The sequence below is a fragment of the Mus pahari genome, chromosome 15, assembly GCF_900095145.1.
Source record: "Mus pahari chromosome 15, PAHARI_EIJ_v1.1, whole genome shotgun sequence".
NCBI lineage: Eukaryota > Metazoa > Chordata > Mammalia > Rodentia > Muridae > Mus > Mus pahari.
In genome coordinates, this window is record NC_034604.1 from 51,549,710 (window position 1) to 51,574,779 (window position 25,070).

A 25,070-nucleotide genomic window follows, 5' to 3' on the forward strand; every position below is an offset into this window, starting at 1 on the left:
GTGGACACCGAAGCCTTCCCAAGCTATTGTTTCTGGGCAGTAGCGACGAGGCATAGACAAGACACAGAAAGAGCCTGGTGTGGCTGCCGTGGAGAGAGGCTTACTAGTCGTCGAAATGAAAACGTGGCAGAAACTGGAGAGAATTAGCCAGTGGGCTCTTGCCCTTGAGAAAATAGAGATCGTAGCCCCTTCATACTTAGTGTGTCTGTCTTTGCATGCTTTCTGTGTGTCTGTTTATGTGTGTCTCTGTCTCTCTGTTTGTTTCTGTCTTTATATTTCTCTAACAGTCTCTCTGTCTGTCTCTCTCTATCTGTCTCTCTGTGTCTCTGTCTGTCTCTGTCTCTGTCTGTCTCTGTCTCTGTCTCTCTCTCTCTCTGTGTGTGTGTGTGTGTGTGTGTGTGTGTGTGTGTGTGTGNGAGAGAGAGAGAGAGAGAGAGAGAGAGAGAGAGAGAGAGAGAGAGAGAGAGAGAGAAACTAAACAACGAGACCTAAGATTCTTATTGGGGGGGAGGGGGTCTCAGGTTTTCTCTTCAGCGTTAAGTTTCCAAAGTAGATGGAACATTTCTTTGAGGATTCCCTTGGCAGAGTGTGCAATAAACAATGAAATGAAGCTCAGGTGGCAGCTGGTGGGTGGAAGGGACCGGCTCACAGTAGAGGAATAGGGAGGACCCTGCAGTTTACTTTCTCTTGGGAGTTTCACCAACTTGGCTAATGTTTAGTCTTGTTTCTCCAGCATTTGTGTGTGCATTATCCTTTAGCTTGGACCAGAAAGAAGGAGAAACCTGAAGTATTAGCATGTCATGTTCAATCCTAATAACCAAGAAGTAATTAAACATTTCATATCAAAGACTTTGTGTATCCTATTATTTTTCTCTCTTAAACCTTGGTGTTAGATTTGTTTTTATTCAGATATAGAAAGAACATTTATCTCTCACAAAGCTGTAGACACTGAGATATGTATTGAATGGCTAAAAATATGTTGATGTGTGCTGGGATTGTGACCAAATACAATAGTCCTAGGTCATCTTTATTGTTCAGATGCAACAACAGGTCCCCTGATGCAAGTGTATGTGAGATATTCATTCTGGAAATGCTCAGAGATCATGCTCTGCATGCCAGTACGAAAGCCAGAGGTTTTTATGAATGAGTTTTTGTTTTCTGATCTAGTTTGAAGTCTACTTTCAATGCAGCAAAAGCACACACAGTCAGTTTGGTTTGCAATGGGTCTCTTTGCCACTAGGAAGTCTCGTTATGTGGAACCTCACTGGGTTAATCAAAGTCTTGACTGATTTTAGAGCCTGCTTTAATTATAAAACCTACCCCCTCCCTTATCAGATGTTAACTTTCACTCTGTGACTGGGTTGTTGGGTATAAATTGAACAATGTATGGGCAAAAATTCAAGTCCCTGAAGAGATTTTTTTTTTTTGTTTTGAATGGAATCAGGCCCAAGAACAGATTGGCTTCTGTTGTTATAGGCTGGCTAAGTGAATGGCTAGCCTGTTACATAACTGAAGACTGCCTCTTACTTGTAAATGTCAAGATCAAACTGAGGTCAGTTTTAAATAGCTGACTGGGTGCTAATTAATGTGATTATCCCATACAAGGGAAAGCAAAAGTTCTTGTCCTCTAGAAGCCGTGACTTTGATAAGAGCAGATAGCCTTTGCATGGACTTTACCTACTTTTTCTTTATAATGTTTCTTCTGCAACGGTAAATTCTTTCTCTGCTTTAGTAAAATACCTGAGGGTAAGTGCTTTATATAAGGAAAGGAAATTTATTTAGTCAATAGTTTTAGACGATCTGAAGGATGGAATCAACATATTTTTAGCCCTGGCGAGAGTCTCATGGTGGATCATTATCACAACAGCAAAAACTCACAGGACAGTGGTGAGTGGTGACACAAGGACTCAGAGCGAGTGTCCAGGCTGCTTATAACAACATTCTGCCAAGAATTCTCCATTTCTGCAGGACCCAAGTCATTTGTGTGAGGCAGCATTATTGCTATTCTTTCAGAAGATGTAGATCTCACGTCCCAACTCTTTGCCACCAGACCCCACCCCTTAACAATCTCCTGCTGCGGCAGCCACTCTGGAATATGAGCTCTCAGCACACAGATCTGTCAGGCTGTTAAGCCGTACCTCAGCCATAACACGGAAGTCCTGGCTTTCATTCACTCATTTCTTCTTTCAGGAAAATATTTCTTGAACCTGTGAGCTAGCATTCTTCTAAGTATCCCCCTATAATAATTCATGCATTTCCCAAGCAGTCCTATGCAATTGTATGCCATTTTGTACGTGGAAGTCCCTCAGTGGATTAACAGGCCTCTCATCTGCCCTTCTCAGTTCTCCCTTTGTGATCTGGTTTAGGGTACACACTCCTGAGAAAGCAAAGTTTTTGTTGTCCCAGATTTTCTTCCTGCCCCTAGACATGATATCTTTTAAAGAGTTCCCTCAAGGTTGCCAGAGTCAACTCAAGTGCTACCTCTCCAACGCATCAGCTTTCAACCACAGTCCCGGTCCTTGCTCCCCATCCCCTAGGCTAGTGGTCATTGCTACTTGACACCACATGGCTAAAATGAGAAAGCTGTGCTCCTTTAGCCATTTCTGCTTCCACACTCTACAAGTACTATGGACGACCCTTTCCTCAAGAGAGTGAACCAACACCTCATCTCAAATAGGACACCAAAAAATGACTCAAACAATTCCATTCAAGAGTTCCTTGGCAGGAGCTGAGGGGTTTGCAGCCCCATAGAGGGAGCGACAGTGTTAACAGGACAGACCCCTTGAAGTTCCTGGGGACTGAACCACCAACCAAAGAATACACATGGAGGGACCCATGGCTCTGGCTGCATAGGTGGCAGAAGATGGCCTTGTTGGACATCAGTGGGAGGAGAGGTCCTTGGGCCTGAGGGTGTTTGATGCCCCAGTGTAGGGGAATGCGGGGGCAGGAGGATGGAGGTGGGTGGGTGGGGCAGCATCTTCATAGAGGCAGGGGAAAGGGGTATGGGATAGGGGGTTGCCCATGGGGAGACCTGAAAAGGGGAAAACATTTGAAATGTAAATAAAGAAAATATCCAATTAAAAAAAAGAAAAGAAAAGAAAAGAAAAAAGGAAAGGAAAGGAAAGGAAAGGAAAGGAAAGGAAAGGAAAGGAAAGGAAAGGAAAGGAAAGGAAAGGAAAGGAAAGAAAAGAAAAAAAGGTTTCTTGGTAAATCATTGAGTGATTGTTTACTTGCAAAAGCATAATCAACTTACAGGTGGCTATGCCCATAAATTGTCAGTAAAAATCTCGCATCTTCTGGACTTAAACTTTTGCTCTTACATTGTCCAATTTATACCCAACAATCTGGTAATGGAATGAAATTACCATCTAGTAGAAAAAAAGTTGCTAGACTATAGAATGAGAGAGTCCCTCCTTCAGAGGGCAATGGTCCCAACCTTGTTTGGGCCTCTTGTGGGTAATCATAGCCACTGACAGTTAAAGAGAGAGAGAGAAGTTGGTTATATTAAACCTGGAAGACAGCTGGCTCACGTTATTCTGACTTATACCTAACATGTCCTTCTTGGATCCATTTTTTTTCCTCTTTCCATTATCACCCCTTTCAGGCCACCCTCTGTGGCAGGAACTACTGATTTATCCATTATGGTCCTTGTTTAGTGACTTACCAGTATTGTACCTGGCATAAAAACTGTCCACACCCCACATTTCTTCTCAGCTTAAAATCCAAACTTAGCAATCTCGCTGCTGTCAGAGTCAACTCTGTGTTTGTTAATGTATCTCGTGCTTGTTTCTCCAACTATTCCTGGCATTTTCTTTTCTTTTCCTATGGCTTTTGTTGTTCATGTGTATGAGTTTCTGTATGCATGTACATAAGTGAACCACATATGTGCTAGGTAACCAAACAAATCAGAAGAGGACATCAGATCTCCAGATCTCGGAGAACTAGAGTTGTAGATGGTTGTGAACTACCATGTGGTTGCTGACAACCAAACCTGGGTCCTCTGCAAGACCATCAAGTTCTCTGAGCCACAGAATTACGGCATTTATAATATCTTTAATATACCACCTGTTCTCTTTAAGAAAAAAAAAAGTCTGTCCCTCAGAATCAGATCTTAGCACTCTTTGTCTTGGGCCCTGTTGGGAAGCTCCCTGCTCTGTTCCTATGATCTTTTCTTGTCCTTCCTCCTCATTCATAAAGCCTCAAGAAACCTTTCCAGGTCTTTTAGGCACCACTTCCTCCAAAAGGAGAACATGAGCATTGGCATCAGGCAAGCCTGACTTTTTCTTAAAGACACAACACAACAGTTGGTGTTGACATGCAGGCAATGGGGCTTGAGGAAATGTGTGAGGGGGGTGGGGCAACTTCAGATTCAAGAGACAAAGCTGAGGCTCCTGAGAAGGACAGCTCAATGTACAGGTACTTGTCATAGTCTAGTTTTAGAATGGTAAGGATCTAAGACAGTGACAAAGGGGAGGAAGCAGAGACAAGAAATACCTATCAGAGGTGTTTAGTGATTAACGGAGTAAAAGTGGGATTCAGGTCTGGTCTCCTACATGCAGACGGCTGTGACTTGATGTTCACTATCTTATAAGTGAATCTTTACATGAAAAGACTTTGTGTTTCCCAAGAAAGGCTCCCTGGAGGCTTGTTACTCCTCAAGCTATGCACTGTTTACCCATCAGGGTTGTGACTTGGCTTACTTAGATCTTAGAGATTTCAGCCTTTGAAGCTGCACAGTAGCCTTAAATCCATTCTTAGAAATAGTTTTTTCTTATACTCATTTTCAGTCCCACGAGTTTCAGGGAGAAAATGTTAGATGACTATATGTTTTGGGTATAAATTTCCTGTTTGCCGTCCATGGGGACAGTTCACTGTTTATATCTGGAGCTATACAAATGTCAGTCATGTGAAGTTATTTAAGTGGGGACAATAACAGCAAGCAACAGTCTGGGGATGGTTTTATAAATGAGCTTCCAGGGACCCTGGGCATGGCTATCTTCAAATGTAGAGTTATTCACCTTACATTATCAGTAAGTTATTGAGTTTTTAATACTACCATCTTTTTATGAGAAGACATGAGTGTCCTGTGTCTATACAACACAACAGAGAAGCCCATCTGAAAACCCAGCTATCCCCTACAAGAAAGATACTATGATTTGGAAAATGGAAAACATTCTTTTAACATTGTTGTTGGTGGTGGTGGTACTGATTTATGTTTTGTTTGATTTTGGGGGAGGAACTCATCACATAGTCCTGGCTGGCTGGGAACTCAACTGTGTAGACTAGGTTGGTCTTGAATCTGTATTGAGCCACCTTCCTCTGAGATATGAGAGTAGCAGTGGATACCATCTCTGGTTTTAAATAAAATATGTTATTATGTTAGCATATGCAGTATTTATTATTTTGAAATGAACCAGTGGACTTTTTAAAAAATAAATGGTTTTACTCTTAATATAGCAAACACTGGCAGATAAAACCAATATAACAAAAGATCCTTATGAGCCTCAATATTCACTTAGAATATTAAAAGTCATCATATTTTTAAATTAAATTGATTTTAAGTTAAAATATAATCACACAATTTTATACCCTTCCCTTTTACTCCTATAGCCTCTCCCATGACTCCTTCCTCAGTCTTTCCCAGATATACCCCTCACTCCCTCACAAATTCATGACTTCTTTTTCTTTGATTATATTGCTACACACACACACACACACACACACACACACACACACCATATAAATACAACCTGGTGAGTCCATTTTTGTAACTTGCATGTATATGATTTCAGGGCTGGCCACTCTGCGTGAGATAACCAGTTAAGGAGTTCATCACTGGAGAGTGATACTTCTTTCTCATCTCTTCTACGTGCCTGTAGTCCCTCTATCTAGGTCTGAGGCCCTGTGAGTTTCTCTGTTTCCAGGCTAGCTTACCTATTGATGGCACCATTCACTGTTAAGGTCTTGTTTAGGCAGTCATATCGTGTAGCTTTCCTGTCAGTTATGGAGCACCATCTCATAGCAGACATCATTGTCCTTTGGCTCTTACAATCTTTCTGGCCTTAGATACAGGAGTTGTGTTAAAGATGTATCCAGTGGGGCTGGGCAGTCCTTGATCTGGTATCTCTGCATTTTTGACCAGTTTTCTGTAATGGTCTCTGTTGAAAAGACAAGCTTCTTTGATGGGGGAGGGGGGTGAGAGCCACATTTGTCTGTGGGTATAAGGATAAGTTTTACAATGCAGTTCGAAAGAAGGGGGGCAGTCGTAGGTTCCCTTCTAAGATAATTGACCTTACTAGCCCCGGGTAGTTGCCTTAATTTACAAAACAAAACAAAAAGGTTCTCAGGGGGAAAATGTTTAAAAGCTGCTGGTTTTGTGATTCTGTAGCATATGATTTATAAACATGTTTTGTTTGGGATCATGACCCATGATTGAAATCACTTTATATAAAATGCAAAGGAAATTCAAGTAGGTTTTATTGATACACCAAATAATGCTAAGCCGGACCCTTAAGGAGGGACTGAATCTCCTCCCTTGCTGATAGACACGGGCTACTGATTACTAAATCATGGGACAAGAAACATCCCCTCAATTAGTAAGAGAGAATCAATGAAATAAAAACGGTCCTATTCACTGTGCACAGACCATGCGTCCTAAGAGACCCGCCCACACCAGGAGACGGTGCTTTTCCAAGCCACTCTCCTTCCCACTAGACACTGTGCATCTAAGTTTCCCAGAGGCTGTTTTGTCCTCCCCCATTAGAAAATTCTCTTCACCCACTGCCTGTCTTCAGCTTCTTAAGCATATTTTCACAACCCTGGCCCACTCAGACATGCCCTTAGTTGATACTGCATTGTTGATACTAAAGGGAGCATTTTCAACTCGGAGATGAACTGTGCCCTTTTCAGAGTTGTGTAAGGCAAGAGGAGGTCAGAGCCCTGCTGGTGTAGCTTAAGGTGGCTGTCAGAGTCTTGGTGGTGTCACAGAGTGTTCAAGGAAATTACCTCCATTGAGTGTGCCTTAGTGTGGCATGTGCACTTCTGAAGAGTCGGGGCGGCTTGTTGAGAATAACTGACTTCAGGGTATAGTGTGCAGATGCCAATGATGAAAATTCCTGAGAGTACACAAAGAACATATAATTTTTAAAAAGAAAGAAAGAAAATCCTTGCCTGTTCATGCTAAGGGAGAAATATTGATCAGGTTTGGACTTTCATTTCAGGTTCTAGGACTTCTGCGTGTTCTGTATTATCTCTGTCCTATGTCATCCACCTTGGGATATCTTCCTGTTGCTTAGTTTTTGTGTCTGTGTTTGTGTCTGGTATCCAATAACAAAGAAACAACACTCCCCCCCCCCCCAGCCCCCAGAATGTTTTTTCACTTCATTGTCTCCTCTTAAGCATGTACCACACCTGGCTTCTCTTGGTAACAAAAGGGGATGTGTCATCCTGAGGCTAGCATGCAGAGTCTTCCCCATCCCATTTCCCATCATTTATTAGTAAGTCCTCATTGTGACTGTAATCTCTTCTTCCGGGTCTTCACAGACTCTGAAGTAGCAGGGAGTTGAACTGTAAATCCATGCTAGTGAAAACAGCCACTCCCTGCTTTAAAACTCATCTGGGACAGTTGCCCTCTTCATTCAAAGAGGGTTTCTCTGCAGTACTTACCCTCAGGGGGCTTTCCTGAAATTATTTACCTTTCCTTTAAATCCCTCAAATTGACAAATAGGGACTTTAGGTCAGGGACTACCCCTTGTCTCGGGAGAGGGGGCGGTCAAAGATATCAAACTACATCTTTCCCAATGTGAAGAGCAGGAAGGCGACTCCTGATGCTCATCATCAGAGAGAGCCTGCTTTATGCTCCATGAAGTTGCTCTGTGAATGTATCCAACCTAGAGACATTCTGTGTACTAGCAATGGGCTCTTGGTCCCTACAATGAATCTGCAATCAGTTCACTTCTGGGATCTAGTCTTGTGGACAAGAAATTTTTGAGTCATGACCAGAGTTTCTTCTCTAATGCTTTGAAGTTTTATAAGGCTGTCAGACAGATGAATAGCCTGGTGGAATTCCTGAGGGAGCTACATACATACATGCCTGCATACATCAGGAACATACATATGTTTGTGTGGTATAGAGGTTTCTTGGCAGCAATATGCCAAATATTCCCACTTTCTTTGATATCTCTGGACAAGACAAATACAGGTTACTTATTCCAATCTTAATTGTTAGTATTAACTCTCAGATGACATGTTACATGGCACACAGTAACTTTATCTGTTTTCTACTTCTTTATAACTGTCTGTCCATCTATCTATCTAATCTATCTATCTATCTATCTATCTATCTATCTATCTATCTATCTATCCATCATTTATCACCTATCTATGTTGCAGGATACTTGCAAAGGGATTAAAGGGCTCTACAGCAGAATTCAATAAGTTTCCTAGAAGCCCGAGTGGCAGAAGTGCACAGATATGCAAAGATAGTCTGTCTCTTCAGGAACAAGATGACAAGCTCAGTCTGGGGATTTGCTGTGTTACCTAAGACCTGGGTAACAGAGTCAGTTAGGAGCTTCAGAAGCACGGTGTGGAGGAAGCTGTAAGACAAAGGGCAGGTCCAGGTTCAGATGACCAATCAAGCAGATAAGTGAACGGCAGGGCCAGACAGATTCATGTGTAGTTGGATGGATGGATGGATGGATGGATGGATGGATGGATGGATGGATGGATGGTGATTTGAATAAGCCATGTCAGTGGCAGAGTCTAAATCGAGCTCACAGTTCTCATGGGGGTCAGAGAGAGGTCCGTTGGGTGTCACCAATGTGGTTCCTCCTCTTTATGAGGTCAAAGTGGGGATGTCATTCTCTTTCCTCAGTCTACTGTGCCTGACAATTTATCTGGCCCGACTTTCCTGATACGATTTTAATATGTTCATGTGCTCCTATAGTCCCAGTTTTCTTCGATAAATGTATAGGGCTGGACCCTTACTTTTAAAACTATGTTATATATCATTAGGCACCTGGTGGGTGATTCTAGACAAATAGTGCTATTTGTATGTCCACTGAGGTGTATGTATGTCCACCAAGGTGTATGTATGTACACCAAGGTGTATGTATGTCCACCGAGGTGTATGTATGTACACTGAGGTGTATGTATGTCCACCGAGGTATATGTATGTCCACCAAGGTGTATGTATGCAACCTTTCTCCATATGAGGGGTTCAATGTGGCAATTGCCATGGCTGGTGACAGCTACAGATTCTTTAATCTTGCCCACATTGCCCTATCTTCTTCTGTATATTTGGACACATTAAGCATGACACATTTTAAATTTGGTTTTGAAATATATATATATTACCGTTTATATATTTATATATATATACCATTCACTGCTGCCTTACCCACTTCTACACACCAAATGTGTACCAACTTGTAAGATACCTGCCACAAGGCCAAGCACCACATGTAGGCAAGACAACATCCTGGAACGGAGTCTTTTCAAAACACTGGTAAAAGTCTTCTCTTTGAGCTTCAGGTGTCTCTACTGTATTATATGCCTATTTCTAAAATAGTAGTTTATGCCTGCATATCAGACAAACATGACATGCAGGCGTAGACTACTATTTCAGCCATGATTCAAGTGCCGGGGCTGGGCAAAGCCAAGCTCCTTTCCACATGTGGCTTCTGTGCTCAAGCTGGGCTTTGATTCAAGGGATAAACAGGGGAAAAGCTATCAGAAAAAAAAAAAGGATTATTTTGCTTCTCTGTATTTGGTAGGATGTGTTTTTGGCATAGAATGCAATGTGCTATAGAAAAGGCTCCGGGGCATACTGAGTAGAATGTCTGCTCCATTCATGCTCCATGAGGGACTGTCTTTATGTCTCCTGGTGCAATGTAATGTGGAGGTTTCTTTGTTGGTATTTAGTTTGGATGACCGATTTAAAAATGAAAGCAATACATGGTAACCACCAGCATTGTACCAGGACCAATCTGACATTTTATGTCCATTAGTGTTTTGTTTTGTTTTTTATGAAACTGGGCATGCCAATATTCGGTGCATATGCATTAACAATTGTCACACTTTCTCAGTGAACTTTTCACTTCCTTAGCATAGAGTGATGTTCTCAGTCTCTTGCAACTCAGTTTTGGTTCGAAGGCTATTCTATCCGATGTCAGAATAGCTATGCAACCTGCCTTTCTACTACGATTCACTTGAAGGTTGCGTTCTGTCTTTTGACTGTGAATGTCCTTATCAGAGAGAGAGATCTGTTTCCTGGAGACCACAGATAGTTGGATCTAGTTAGTTTTGTTTTGTTTTGTTTTTAAATCCAGTCAACCAGTCAACTTCTCTTTCCTGGCAACTTCAGGCCATTTACCTTTATTATTGAGAGATGTTCGTTGATTACTATGATTTTGTTGGTTGTTTCCTAGTTGGTTGGATTATTGTTTGTTCCTTATTTCTTCCCTACGAATAGGGGTGTGCTGGACCTGATAGGGTCCTACCTTTCATCTTCTTGTTTGTAAGGATGAGCAAGGAATATTTATTGAGAGGTAGAGTAACAGCTCTCTGCTGTCCTTTGTCTGCCTAATCCCTTCATGAAATTTATTCTTTCCTGCACTCTTGTGTTGGAGACTCGAGACTCTCTTCCTCTGCATAGTATTCCTTTAAGTATCTTCTGGTTTCTAATCTGCTGCCTTGGTCCTGAACTGTCTTACGTTGTGCTGATCATGACATGCCCTTGGTTTTCCATTAATTTTAAAAGGTAGCTTTGTTTGATAAAGCAACCATGGTTGACTGTTATTTATATTCAGTACTTGAAAAAAATATGCATATACATACATATATATTGTATATGCATATGTATGTGTACATGCATATATGTTCTATGCTTGCATGTTTTTATGGTTTTTGAGGAGATCTGATATTATTCTGAGAAAGGGTTAATTGTGCTGGTTATCTTTTGCCTACTTCACAAAAATAGAGTTTTGGGGGGGTATAGAAACTCAATTAAAGAGCTGCTTTCTTCAGATTGGCTGTAGGTGAGGCTGGGAGATATTTTCTTGCTGAATTGTTGATATGGGAGGGCATAGCTCACTGTGGGAGGTGTCTCCCCTGGGCAGGTGGTCTTGGGTTCTGTAGGAAAGCTGGCTGAGCAAGCCATGAGGAGCATGCCCATAAGCTGCTCTCCACCACAGTCTCTGAATCAGCTCCTGCCTCCAGGTTCCTGCCTTGGCTTCCTGCCTTGCTTTTCCTTCATGAGAGATTGTTATGGAGACATGAAAGCCAAATAAATCTTTTCCTCTCCAAAGTTGCTTTGGTCATGGTGTGTTACCAAAGCATCAGAAACCATAAGACAAGCATTGCCAAGTCCAAGATCTTGAACATTTAATAGTATGCTATCACCAAATAATTCTATAGCTTTGCTTATTTAGTCATTAATTCATTTGAGTTGATTTCTATATAAATTGTGCTAGAGGTCGAATACCAGGTTTTTGCAATATATTACTTAGTTGTCCTAATAACTTTTTGAAGAAAATCTTCATAGTAATCTTTTTGGCATACTACACAAAAATCTGTTAGGTCTTTGGACTTAATTATATTCTATCAGTTCATATGTCTGTCCTTGTCCCAGCCTGACACTATATTGACTATTACAGATCTGTGTAAGCTCTGGAATTAGGAGGTATTTGTCCTACATCATCATCTTCTATAAGATAATTTTGAATAATTGAGTTCCTTGGTACTCCATAAGAGTTAAACAATCGATTTGTTCATTCTGAAATAAAATCTGTAACTTTAATAGTGGTTACATTTAATTTATAAGTGGTGTTGGCAACTTGACATTATTAAATCTTTTAATCTATGAACATTGGATCTCTCTCCATGTATTTAGGTCTTATTTAATTTCTTTCAGTAACATTTGTAGTTTCAACATACCAGCCTTTAACTTCCTTGGTTAAATTTATTACTAAGATGTGTTTTTCAGTATGTTATTACAGACGAATTTTTGTTTGTTTGTTTTAATTGCTTATTGCTTGTCATTTCAGTTGTATGTTTTACCTTCAAACTAACCTTGCCAAACTACAATTTCTTCCCTAAATACCGTTACAGTTGCCTCACATACTTTGGTTCTCCTGTTTGGTTCACTTATAATCTTCTAATCTTGATGAAATGATATTTTGTTAATTAACATATAATGACTTTGTTTTTAATAAAAATGCTTCAGAAGAATACTATTCCAAACATTTTCATTACATTTATCTTTTCATGTGAGAGTGTGTAAGTGTGTGTTATCACAGTATACATGAGGTCAGAGGAAAGCTTAAGAATGTCAATTCTCTCCTTCTAACATGCAGGGTCTGGAGTTAGAACTCCTGCTGGAAGGATTGGCAACAAGGAACCTTTATCCACTGAGATATCTCACAGGCCCACAATAGGAAGTAGTTCTCTGGGCTGTCGCAGGCACATGGTACCTTCTGTTTCACCTTTAGCCTGTTTGAATATTAAGTCTGTCCATTGTAGGCAGCATATTGTTTGGTCATATCTTTTAGTCCTTTTCTTTTAACTGGGAAGTTGGATCCACTGGTAGTTAAAGTATTATAAATAATGAAATATGCATTTTGCTTTGTTGTTTGTGCATTTTATGACTTTTGTGCCTTGTTTCTCTGTGATAACTTCTAATGAACAATTTGATTTTATTTTATAGTCTATTTTTAATCTTACATATGTCAATTTCCTCCCAAATATGTGTTAGGGCACTTGATAGCATCTCATAGACCTCTTGGATTTCCTTTCTTTCTTTGTGATCCTCCCAATAGATGATCCCAGGGCCCTATTACCATTCTCATGGGATGTAGGTCCTCCGATCCAGAATTCACATGTAAAATCTTACACCTCTAATTTGATGCTATTTGAAGATGCAGCCTTTGTGATGCCATTAAGTTTAGAGGAGCTCATCAGAGGGGCATCCCCACAGTGGCATCACTTCTCTTATAAGAGAAGGAAGAGATCCTCTCCCCCTCACCTTGTGAATCAATAGCAGAGAGATGGCAGAAGGAAGAATCTCTTTACCACTGAATGAACTGGGACCTTGACCTTAGACTTCACAACAGTGAAATATAAATTCTTAAGCCACTCAGACCATAGTATATGTGTTTACATTCTAAGAGAATTACTGACAGAAATTGGTACTGTGAAATAGTGAGCCAGGTAGATGGTTTAGTAAATCAAAGTGCATGCCACCAAGGTTGATGACTCTGAGTCCATTCCCTAGAAGTCACACGGTGAAGGGAGAGAGAATACGGTCCTCCAGGTCACCCTCTAACCCCTACATGCACATCCACACTCATGTCCAGACACTTAATAGAGAAAATTTAGGGAAGTTTTTGATTGGTTGATGTTTATCTTATGTATATATGGGTGCTTTGCCTTTATGTATGTATGTGAGCTGCACAGACACAGTGCCCACAGAGTCCACAAGATTGTGTGAGATCCTCTGGAGTTGTGGGCAGTTGTGAGTTACAATGTGAGTGCTTAGAATCGAACATTGAGTCATTTGGAAGTACAGCCAGTGCTCTAAAGTCCTGAGCCATCTCTCTGGCTTCGAAGAATTTTTTTTTTGTTTTGTTTTTTAAATAGGATGCTATTGTAACAAGTACCTAAAATGTAGAAATATATTTGGAGCACCATGATGGGTCAAGGCTTAGAAATTTTAAGGGAAATGCTTAACAAGTATTGGGAGGACATAAATCAGTATTTGCCTGGTATGTACTAGGCTTAGTTACATCCCCAGTACTGGGGGATGTAGTTACTACCATGAAGTGACTACCAAAAGTAACCTGATGAGATCTGGGGAAGAAAATCGGAAAGCCAGAGAGGAAAGTCCATCTTTTCTGAGACCAATAATCATGAAAGAATATTGGTAAAAATATGAATATTTACATGGATTCTAACAGGGTCATGGGAGGGAAAGATAAACATGGTTAAAATGAAGGAAAGATGATCCTGGCTGAACTGTGTTCACAGCCTGTTGTGAGGGGTGGAAAACATGTCAGCAATGAAACTGGATACTTGGCAGAAAAGAGTTCTAAGTGTTGAAGAGGCAGATAAGCAAGAGATAAGCAATGAAAAATAAGTTCCCAGCTTATTTACATTGCAGAGAATGCCAAGGGTGTTGCCATGCAACTGTCCTTTAAGGAGATAGTTCTGAGTGTGAACCACAGACCTACTCAGCACCCTCAACAGAAACAGCAAGAATTTCAGTTACAAGTGATGGAGAGGGAAGAGAAAAAGTGGGGAGGGGGAAAAAAGAAAAAAAAAAACAAGTGATGGAGATGGGATAGAAGGAAGAGGAGGGTCTCTGATTTCTTAGCTTTCACAGAACAGTTAATCTATGCACATGTAAATATGTTATCCTTAGTCACAATGAGCCGAACAAGCCATGATGCTGGGGTCACCTGAAACTATGGGGGTGTATGCTAGCACAGCAGGACTTTAAGAGCTAGATTCCTGTGGTAGAATTCTGGCCCCTTTGTGGTAGAGGCCTGGAGATGAGACTTCTATGAAGCACAGTAGTCAGGGTGTGAGCCACACTGTGCACAGCTGCAAAGGATCAAGCACTGCCCAACAGAACCAGAGCACACCATCAAAGAGTGATTGTCATGCCTTGCAGGCTTATGGAGTCTTCTCTCTTTCCTTCTTTTTCCTTTGTGGAATTGGAATGCTTATATTGTGCCTGTTTGACTGCTACAGTTTGAAGGCAATATGGCTTGTTGGGTTCACAAGATACAGAAAAATATTTCTTCCAGAAGAACTGTCTTGAATCTTACTAATATGTGATTTAGATGATACTTAGATGAAACTCAGACTTCAAAGTTGAAGGTTGTGCCAGCTAAGAGTTTTGGGGGCTGTTGAGCTCAGATGTATTTGCATTAAGCACAATGTGAATTTGGGGAGGGCTAGATGTGGAGAGCGAAGACTGAACTTGTCCTGACTGCATGTGTTGAGATCCTATTCCTTTGGGAAATAGATGTAGAGATAATTATGAAGCTGAAGTAACCTAAGGTGACATGGTTTTCTTCTAGGAAATAGAAGAGACTAGAGTGACCAGTTTGGGATACATGTATACGTTATACATTTATAATATTCATTCTTTAAGCATGCAGACTATGGCAGATATTGTTGTACTCACCTGAACTGGTAAAGAGGATGCTCGTCTGGCTTTCTGGCTCTTCCATCTGCTAGCCTCACCTCATCTTCTTAGTGGATTTTCACTAAAGTAAGTCTTGAATTTCTGCTTGGCTCCCTTTTATAACCTTTTGGCCATTTCCTGTTTACTTACACACCATTCTCCAGATTTCCTCTACTGCTGCTTTGTCCATGGGTATCTTTGTCTGTTTTGCTTTTAATTCTGAGCACATTTACATAAACTAGCCATCAGGGTTTTTTTTGTTCAGAAAGTCTAGCATTTATTCTTTGGGACCCCCTACAACAATTTCTGTCAATTTCTTTTAATAAATGAGTTTTCTCAAAGAAAAATTCATACTATATTTTGAAGGTTAATAGTTTTATTGAGAACTAGGTATGCTAACTTCTGTGATTTAAAGATTCTAGGTATCAGGTCTTATCTTTCCTAAGGATTGGTCATATCACTCATTGAAGACAGTTGTTCATTTAGTTAATATTTTTCTTTGCACAAAATTTGCAAAGACTATACACCTTATTATATTATATGGTCACTTATTATTATTATTTCTATAATTAGTGATATGACAGGGATTTCTTTGGATATCAATATTTTTCTTTATCAAGGACTGTTCTAGAACCAGAACTGTTGCTTAGATGGAACTTTCACTTTCCTTCCATCCCATCTCTGTCTCTTTTGTTTCCTTTCTATCAGGCTTGTTTCAAGGCCATTTGCAAAGTGGGAAGGGACTACCAATTATCTTGCCAATAATTAGGCTCACAGATACATCATAGACACCAAAAGTGAATTACCAGGTTTTGCCACAACCCATCCACATGAGAAGAAAACAATAAAACCTCTCTATTGTGCTTTATGAGACAATGATTCATAACAATAACCGTTTGTAAAAGCTAATGCAGGAGCCGGGCGGTGGTGGTGCATGCCTTTAATCCCAGCACTTGAGAGGCAGAGGCAGGTGGATTTCTGAGTTCAAGGCCAGCCTGGTCTACAGAGTGAGTTCCAGGAGACTGGTACAGGCCAGTGTGGTTTTATTTGCTTGTGTGTGTTGAGACAGGATTTTATGTGACCCATATTTGCCTCAACCTCACAGTGTAGACAAGAAATGCCTTCACCTCATGCTCACCCTGCCTCCACTGTCTCAGAACTGTGATTTCAGGGGTCCACCACCTACCATCTCTGACACTGTGGTCAGTGTTCATCGAATTCTCTGTTCATTTTCCTTGGAGATTTATAGTTTAGTCTGAACTTCTGGGGAACAAATCTGTCAAAGCATAGCAAAGCACAAAGCAGCCTCCAGCCCTGAAATCAGAGCATCAAGGAATTGTGGGCCCAGCACTCAAACCTGAATCTCCTGACTTGGAGTGAAGATAGAGCCTGAGTTAAACTGTTATATACAAAGAAGAGGGATATCTACCTTAAAAGGAAGGAAAGGGCAAGATAGGGAGATTTCTTACTTGTAGAAGAGAAAGGAAATTCCTCATGTAGATGAGCCAACCTTCTGAGAAAGACTTCACAGGCTCATCTTGGTAGGCAGCCTCAGAGCTAAGGTTGAGCATGATAAAGAGTCCAGTGACTGAAGGCAGACCAGTGTAATCTGAGTCTAATCCATTTGATTAGCTATGAGGTGTTTTGTTTGCCAACAAAGTGTTTTAATAGTTATAAAGTGTCTTAAAGTTTTCTACTGAAATAAGATCAGAATGCTTACTGCTGGTCAACACTAGGACATCCAGAGACAAAGATCCTGCTGGCTGCCCCTGGGGCCGGATTGCTGTGTCCAGAGGCACACATCTCAGGAAATAGTCTTCAGGGAAGGCCTTTCCTCCTCCAGGGTCTGCAGCTGGTCTTCCACCTCATCCACCCAGTAAATGTCACACAGGACACACTGCTGACCGGCACAGCTGGGTTGTTTGGGGCTCTCCAGCAGTTGCAGGACACCTGAGGCCCCACCACCACCACCCCCACCACCATGCAATTGTTACAGAGGTCCAGATTCCGCAGGCTGTGGTTGGCCAGCAGGACAGCGGCAAGGCTGCTGTATCCACTGTATGTCACATCCCAGCCAAAGCACACGCAGCACCCCATTTGGCTGGCCCAGGGTCGTGCAAAGCTCCTGGACTCCCAAGTCTCCCAGTGGATTGCTGCTCATTTGCAGTTCCAGCAGAGAACGGGTTTTGGTCAACACCGAGCAGAAGTGGGGACAAGAGGCAGCTGTGAGGCTACAGGTCTTTACCCACAGTGACTCTAAATGACAGCCAGGCTCTAATAGGCTCTCACACAGCAGCCGGGCCCCCTCATCCTTCAGCTCATTGACAGCTAGGCTGAGTTCCTTCAGGCTCTGCTTGACCTGAGGACACTGCACAGGTCCTTGCAGGCATCACACTCCCAGAGCCACAGAGTCCTGAAGCGTACAGCTGGGAAGCAGCAGTCCTGGGCACAGTGCTGCAATGCCTGCATTGTCCAGCTTGTTGCTGCCCAAGTCCAGTTCCAGCAGCGAGGCTGTGGAGGCCACGACATCACACAGATCCTTGCAGTTGGCTGATGTGATACCACAGTTCTCCAGCTTGAGTGACTCCAGTTGACAGGCAGAGTCCTTCAGCTATGACCTATCTTCAACAAGTCAGTTCACCACTGAGTATCTAGTCCTTCAGTCTTTAAAAAGGTAATACCAACACACACACACACACACACACACACACACACACTGGGGTTCCAGGTGATGGAGTAATACAACCTTTATGGATAGTATCCAATATAATATATGTACAAAATATCACCATGTGCCTACAAGATATATATAAATGCTTTTTCCCCCCAACTTCTGATTTGTGATTGAGTGTACAGAATTGACAGATCACATAGTTTATCAGCAGAATACTTAACAGCAGCAAATGATAGAGAACACAACTCCTTGGATACTTCTTTAGTGGTATCCTCCTCTTTATGGCTCACTGTTGGCTATAGGTAGGTTGGACTTCAAGGTCTAGTGATAAAGCATTCCAATATCACCCTCGGGAATCTGGTTTTCCTGTTACGTGCCCTTCCAAAGTGTGGGTTGTCCAGGGCTGCGCTTGCCTGGCATTGGTAGGATGGCTACTCTCTAGTAGTTAAGAGAACATATCTCCAAAGGCAAGTTCAATCTGGTTGAAACTCAACCTACGGTCTGTGAACTGGGAAAAACTACAGTGTAAACTTCTCAGGGAACGAAACGGGGATGCTGGAATAATTTTAGAGTAAAAGCTTTTGCAGAATGTCTGCTACCAGTAATTCTATAATAAATGTGAACAATTATTGATATAGTTCTTCATTATTTATTTATATATACAGTTCCACATTGTGTGATATTTATTTTTAAATTGTCTGCCTTTCCAGTTAAAATGTGAATATTTTTTGAAGGTAAGAATAATAGTTTCACTTTTAATCTTCTATTTCTTATGTAGAACAAATAACAAATTTATTTTTATAACAAATGAGTAAATAAATAATTATTCAATGAAGTAATAGAGACCCTCTAAACAACTGAAAATAGACTTACAAGAAAAACAATCAAATAATGACAAGATATTTTACACAGCAGACTGGATATTGAAATAAAATATACCTAACTGGGGAAAACATAATTCCATAAAGAAGCTTTCTCTAATAATGGCAAAAAGTTAACAAACCAAATTCAAATGAGACAGAGAGAGAGAGAGAGAGAGAGAGAGAGAGAGAGAGAGAGAGAGAGAGAGAGAAAGAGAGAGATCTCATCCCCCTCCTCTCATGTTTCAGAGATCGTTGTGAAAGAGGGGTCAGAAAGGATACAAGGGCCACTAGCTGTGATGACTACATGCAAGCAGTGTTTTCCAGACACAGTAAGGCCATTGCACATACAAACTCACACTAGTTGTCATAGCACGAACAAATAAAACAGTCCAAGATCAAGCCAGATGGGGTCCCGGCATGGTGGGGATGAGGCACAGGGTCTTACCCCTAGATGGGAGAGTGATGTTTTGTTTTCCTTAAGGGTGTGGTCCATTGTACGTCCAGCTATGTCCTTTGGAAGGCCACATCCCCAAGAGTAAAAGGCAACATTAGTTGGACTTGATGAGTTCTTTTATCAAAATATAATGAATGAGCACATACAATTGTGTAGGTATAGAATCAGGGGTGGATGTAAGATGCTATGGGAGGGGGTAAATATGGTCAACATCCAGTGTTTGAAACACTCAAGGAATAATAAGATATTGTTAACACTGAAATGAATGCTGCTAGTGATTAGAGGAGGCAGAAGAACAATGAGAGTCATAATACTCAGTACTTAATATGTTGCAGGTTCCCTGCTGAGTGGTACTCTTCCGTAAACACACATACTTTTCATGCATTAGGTCATATTCTTTTCTTCCCCACTGTCATTGCAAAGGGAAATGAGAGGCCCAGCAACTCACCTCAAGCACTTAGCAAAACTGAGATTTCTCTCTAAAGGCTCTGGCACGGAGTCCACATCATTAGCTAGTCTACTTTAGAAAGACAAAAGTGGGCTCAGAGAAGCCAGAGCATACCCCAAGGCACCGTGGGCCCAAGATTCAACTGCCTTAGTGGCCATAAAAGCACACTGAGCCTCCCGTAAAGCTCAGAATGGAAAGGCATCGCCAACAGCTCTTCTGGCCCTGGGTAGGCACCTTAGGGACTCCAGCACATAACACAGTGGTTGTGTTGAGTTCCAACTGAACAAATTTGTGTGAAATGAATGCTTGTGTAGATAGACTGGGGAAGCCCATGTGTAGTATAAGGTATGCTAGCTCACTCATTTCCTTTCAGGTAGCTCTCTTCATATGATAAACTACTTCAAAGCACTGATTTTTGAAGAAAAAAAAAAAGTATACTTTGCAGTAACATCCAGGACGAGGTACTCAGAGATAATCTATGCTTCAGAAGATACTGAGAGATTCCAGTGACTCTCAAAGGTTCTACTGAGCTTCAGAGACAAAATACAGAGAGCTGACTGAGAGGAAGGAAGTGCTAGTCAGGGAGTCAGGTCTCTGAGGGAGTAGGGTCATCAAACCACACCCTCAAGAGAGACCTTAACAGTTGAACAAGCACAAAGGGGTACTTTGGTTGTGGTTTGCATAGATCTGGCTTTAATAACACTTCAACTTGAAACATTTAACTTCTAACCTTCCCCTCCACCTCTAACACATTTGCTCTTACGGTGTTTGAGTGAGTGATCTCCCATACACTCTGTGGTGAGCTACAGACCTCCAGGAGTTAAGTTTCGAGAACCAGGCTTGATCATAAGATGGGTTTCAGAGGCAGCTGTGCCAGCAATGGGACCTCAGATCGAAGAGGAGGTTGAGTGCTGAGAGCCTGTCAAAGGGAGATGTCTCCTGCATCGTGACTGTGTTAGAAGTAATGAAATCAATGGAATTTCCCTTCTTTCATTGCTTGTCCTTTGTAGAGAACGTTGCAGAAGCCCTTTATGGAAAGATTTAACAGACCCTAGTAGAAGACAATTCACTCCTAAGTTGACCCTTTAAGAGGAGCCCTTAAAGTACCACTGAATCCCATGTCCTGACAACAGCGTTATCTTTAGCTTACAGCTTCTGAAGCAACAAAATCACAACTACTTGAAAAGGTTTCCATGCTGGAGGAAAGGCTAGAGGATGTGAACCGAAAGAATGTTGGTGGAGAGTTGTATGAAAACATGGTTCTTGAGAAAGACAAGGTATGTGGAAGAAAGGTCATCTCTTTTAAGTGTTACTTAACCATATATGACAAGTCGGTAAGCCATTGCTGGGTTGGAAGTTCTCATTTAAATGGCTGGGACTGACACTGAGGAGTAACTGAAGCTGTTCCTACTAAAAGTGTTGACTTGTCCCTGTGGCTCACGGGTAACTCAAATCACAAGGGAAAATGTACAGCTCTGCCTGCATTTCTGTCTACATAAACTGTAGGTTTAGACAATGAGATAAGTCATTGTCTAAACCTACAGTCACCTAGGATTCTAGAAGACCAAGATCTGGGAGAAAGCATTGCCTCCAGATGAGGGCAGCTGGCCATGAGAATGAGGCTGCATTCTAAAATTAACAGCTTAATGGGAGAGAGAACCACTGTGCAGGACATGACGCAGCTGAGGAAGTGGTAGGCCAGTGTTGGGTGGATCACGTCTTGACCTAGAGTTCTTCACTGTGCAGACTTCTTGCCTTCTAGTTTCACATTGGTACTCCAAAAATCAGACGAGGCAGGGGTGTCACTGGAGCTTATATTTGTTCCTCTTCCCAAGGTGGCCATGTTAGATTCATCTTCTTTCTCTTCTGTTTACTACTATTTCCCTTAATTGGTATATTGGGATAGGTGCCTGGGCCTAGTTCATTGGGAGTTCCAAAGCCCAAACTTTTCACTTAAAATCTGTTAACTGTAGAGATTTGCTTAGACTGTAAAAGGACCTGAATTTAATCTTTAGCATTGAAAAAAATTTAAGTTCAAGTTTGGGTTAATGGGGGTGAATATAACATTTTCATTTTGTAAAGGTAACTTTATTTCCTCATGAATGTTGACAGATTAGAATTTTAAGTTATATTTTAAGCTTAAGTATTGGCAATACCTTTTTGGGCAATATTAGTTACATAGTCTATGTTGTACCCCAAACTGTACACATATTTCTTAGTTTTCAAGGTTAGATCATATGAAGACCTCATTTCTGTAAAAATAAAACAATGGATCTTAAAGTCTGATGTGTTGTCTTAGTTACAGTTACTGTTGTTATGACAAAATACCATGACCAAAATCAAGTTGAGGAGGAAAGGTTTTATTTGGCTTACACTTCCATATTGCTATTTATTATTGGAGGAAGTCAGGACAGGAACTTAGGGCAGGAACCTGAAGGTGGGAGCTGATACCACAGCCATAGAGGAGAGCTGCTTGCAGGCTTGGTCCCCATATCTGGCTCAGCTTGCTTTCTTATAAAACCCAGGACCACTAGCTCAGGGATGGCACCAAGTGTAATTGTCCGAGCCCTTCCCCCACCAATCACTAATTAATAAAATGCCCTATAGACAGTTTTTATTGAGGTATTTTCTCAATTGAGTTTTCTTCCTGTCAAATAGTTCTATCTGTGTCAAATTCAAACAAACTATCCAATACACATATGTTTTTGATTTGTAAAGTGATACATCCCTGAAAACTTATGTATGTATCATTGTATAAATTTGCCTCTTGTTCAATCCACAGAGTTTGTATATGCCTATGGATATGTTTCTTGTAAAAGTACTTATGTGCCCATATACATGTCTGTCTGTCTGTCTGTCTGTCTGTCTGTCTGTCTGTCTGTCTGTCTGTCTGTCTNTCTCTCTCTCTCTCTCTCTCTCTCACACACACACACACACACACACACACACACACACACACACACACACACACACCCCTCAGTACCTCAAGCTATCATTTTCCCCTACCACTTCCCAGCAGTTAATATATTTTATACTTTGCCCTCGGGTTTTCTCATAGACTAGAAGAGGAAGAGGAATGGAGAAATGGCCTGTCTAGTACAGTTTTCCACAACACCTAGCTGAGATGATAATGCTGCCAGTTAGTAGATTGAGAACAGGCACACATCTACATGTAGGATGCTCTGACCACGAAGACCTATGCGTGTGTTCTCCTAACCCTTCTCTTTCCAGTGCATTGAGAAGCTGCAAGCTGAAGTCAAAGCCTCCCAGGAGAGACTTAACGTCCATGTAAGTGTTTCTTTCTCCTTTTTCTCCCAATCTCCTGACTCATACCACTGTAATCCTGAAAACAAACAGAAAATTTTCAGGAGTCATAAGTGAGGTTTATCTACTGCAAAAAATATTTGAAAACATAAAAAAAAAAACAACCCACAACAAAAACATAAAGTTAAAATTCAGTATGTTTACTACTCTGTACATAAAGTTCACATTTTTGCAGAATCTGAAAATGAAAACAATATGTGGTCTTATACACAGTCAGATAGTATAACCAGCCTAAATTGATGTCCCATCTGAAGAGTAATAAATGTAAGAAAGGATGCCAGGTAAGTCAGCGAATAGACTCAAGTGGTGATTCGTGGTTATTGATACATAGAGCAGAGGTCTGAGGCAGAGATCCTTTATGCAAAAAGCCTCTGAAAAGGTTCAGCCAGCAAGCTTCCCAGAGATGCTGTTTTCTGGCCACTTAGGCCACAGGGGACTATAGAAGACACTGATAGCAATGCGTCCAATCCTGGGAGTCAATCCTGAGTAGTGTATTTTATGTGTATTTGTTGGCCCCAGATTGTGATATTTGAAAAGGTAACCAGAAATCAGAGTGGGTGAATGTCCATTTGCTCCTGTAACATCTTTAACACAGACCTCACACATTCCCGGGGCAAATTCATTGCACTTTAGCCTATTGTGCAGAGGGCTAATGAGCGCCACCAGACAGATATTCTTGTGCACCACTGTTCATTTATCAGTTACCCTGCTACTCTGGAGAATATGAATGACCCCAACACCTTATGTGTGACCCCAAAAGCTTGGTTGTCATCCTAGTTATGGTCCTCTCCATCTGGACAGCACAGCTTAGTCCTGATAAAGGACACTGGCCAGCCACATCAAATGGCCACTCTCAATAGCACCAACTGTCTCAGACCAGCTTAGAATGTAAGCAGAAAAGACTAACATAATGAATTCTGCAAACCACCCACTGACTCTATGAAGTGAGCTGGCCTGGAAAAAATCTTTTTGTGTTAAAGGAAAAAAAAATTACCTGTCAGACCAGAGCACATAATCCCTAAGTCCAATCTTTTTTTGACCTTGCATACTCATTTGACCAATACTGAAAATGACTTGTGCCTGCATCTGTGGCATGTGACCTGTTCTGCAGAAGTGTGCCACCCCAGTGCAACATTCGGTTGCAGATGTTTTGCCACTGGTCTGCCCCAAGGGTGCCAGATAATGACTGCAGTGGGAGGAAAGTTCTGGTTCTTAACCTGTTACCTACATATGTGTGTATAAAGGAAGGCAGATGTACTTCCCAAACTTCTGACGCTGTCTTCCAGCATCTCTTAATGGCAAGCTGACTTTAAAAGCTCCCTGTCACCGATGCCTTGGGGGAAATTTCTGTGGTATCTACTTCTGTCTCCTAATTCTAGAGAGTTTCTTCCTCCACCATGTTGCTATTGTTCCTGGCTTGTCTGAACTGGGATTGCTTTTTTTGTGTGTAGAGTGTCTAGAATTTTCTAAAGTAATTGTCAGTCATCTAGATTTCAATATACCAGTTGACATCCACTAAGGATTTCCTTGAATTCATCAAGAAATGTTAAATGAAAACTATTAACAATCGTTATTTTATTTATTTGAGTTGGTTATTTGTCATCCTATAATATCAGTTTCAAATTCTAATCAAAACCTAACAAGCTGGTTATTATTTCTCAGATTAAAAGACTGAATCTTAAAAAGGTTAGATTACTTTTTATCACACTTGGAAATTCATGATTTTGTCATCCCAACTGAGTGTCTTTCCAAAACTCTATCCCCCCCTCTCTCTGTCTGTCTCTAAGTCTCTGTCTCTGTCTCTCTCAGCTCTCTTCACTCTCAAAGGTCATTTAAAGCTCTATTTCCAAAATCCCTGGAAATGAACCATGCCTTTGCAGAGCTCCAATTCACACTCTTATGTAGATAAACAACCACCTCCACCTCTTGCAAGTTCTTCATATCTTAATCATCCCATGATTATAACCCCTATGTGCATTTCTTAAAACATTGTCCCTGGAGAAAACATTCAGTAGGATGCTACTACCTACTCAGAAGAAAAAGAAAGAAAGAAAGAGAAAGAGAGAGAGAGAGAGAGAGAGAGAGAGAGAGAGAGAGAGAGAGAGAGAAAGAAAGAAAGA

The 25,070-nt window shown here is 41.2% G+C and overlaps 1 protein-coding gene and 1 pseudogene across 1 annotated transcript in view; one reads left to right on the top strand and one right to left on the bottom strand.

Annotated features, from left to right (window-relative positions):
* Ccdc192 (coiled-coil domain containing 192) overlaps positions 1-25,070 on the top strand; it is a 191,811-nt gene that overhangs the window by 30,789 nt on the left and 135,952 nt on the right. Inside the window, 2 exon segments of the mRNA XM_021214973.2 lie at positions 20,772-20,903; positions 22,858-22,914. Of these exon segments, the coding sequence (XP_021070632.1) occupies positions 20,772-20,903; positions 22,858-22,914 (189 nt within the window).
* Positions 16,992-19,217, bottom strand: LOC110333415 (annotated as a pseudogene).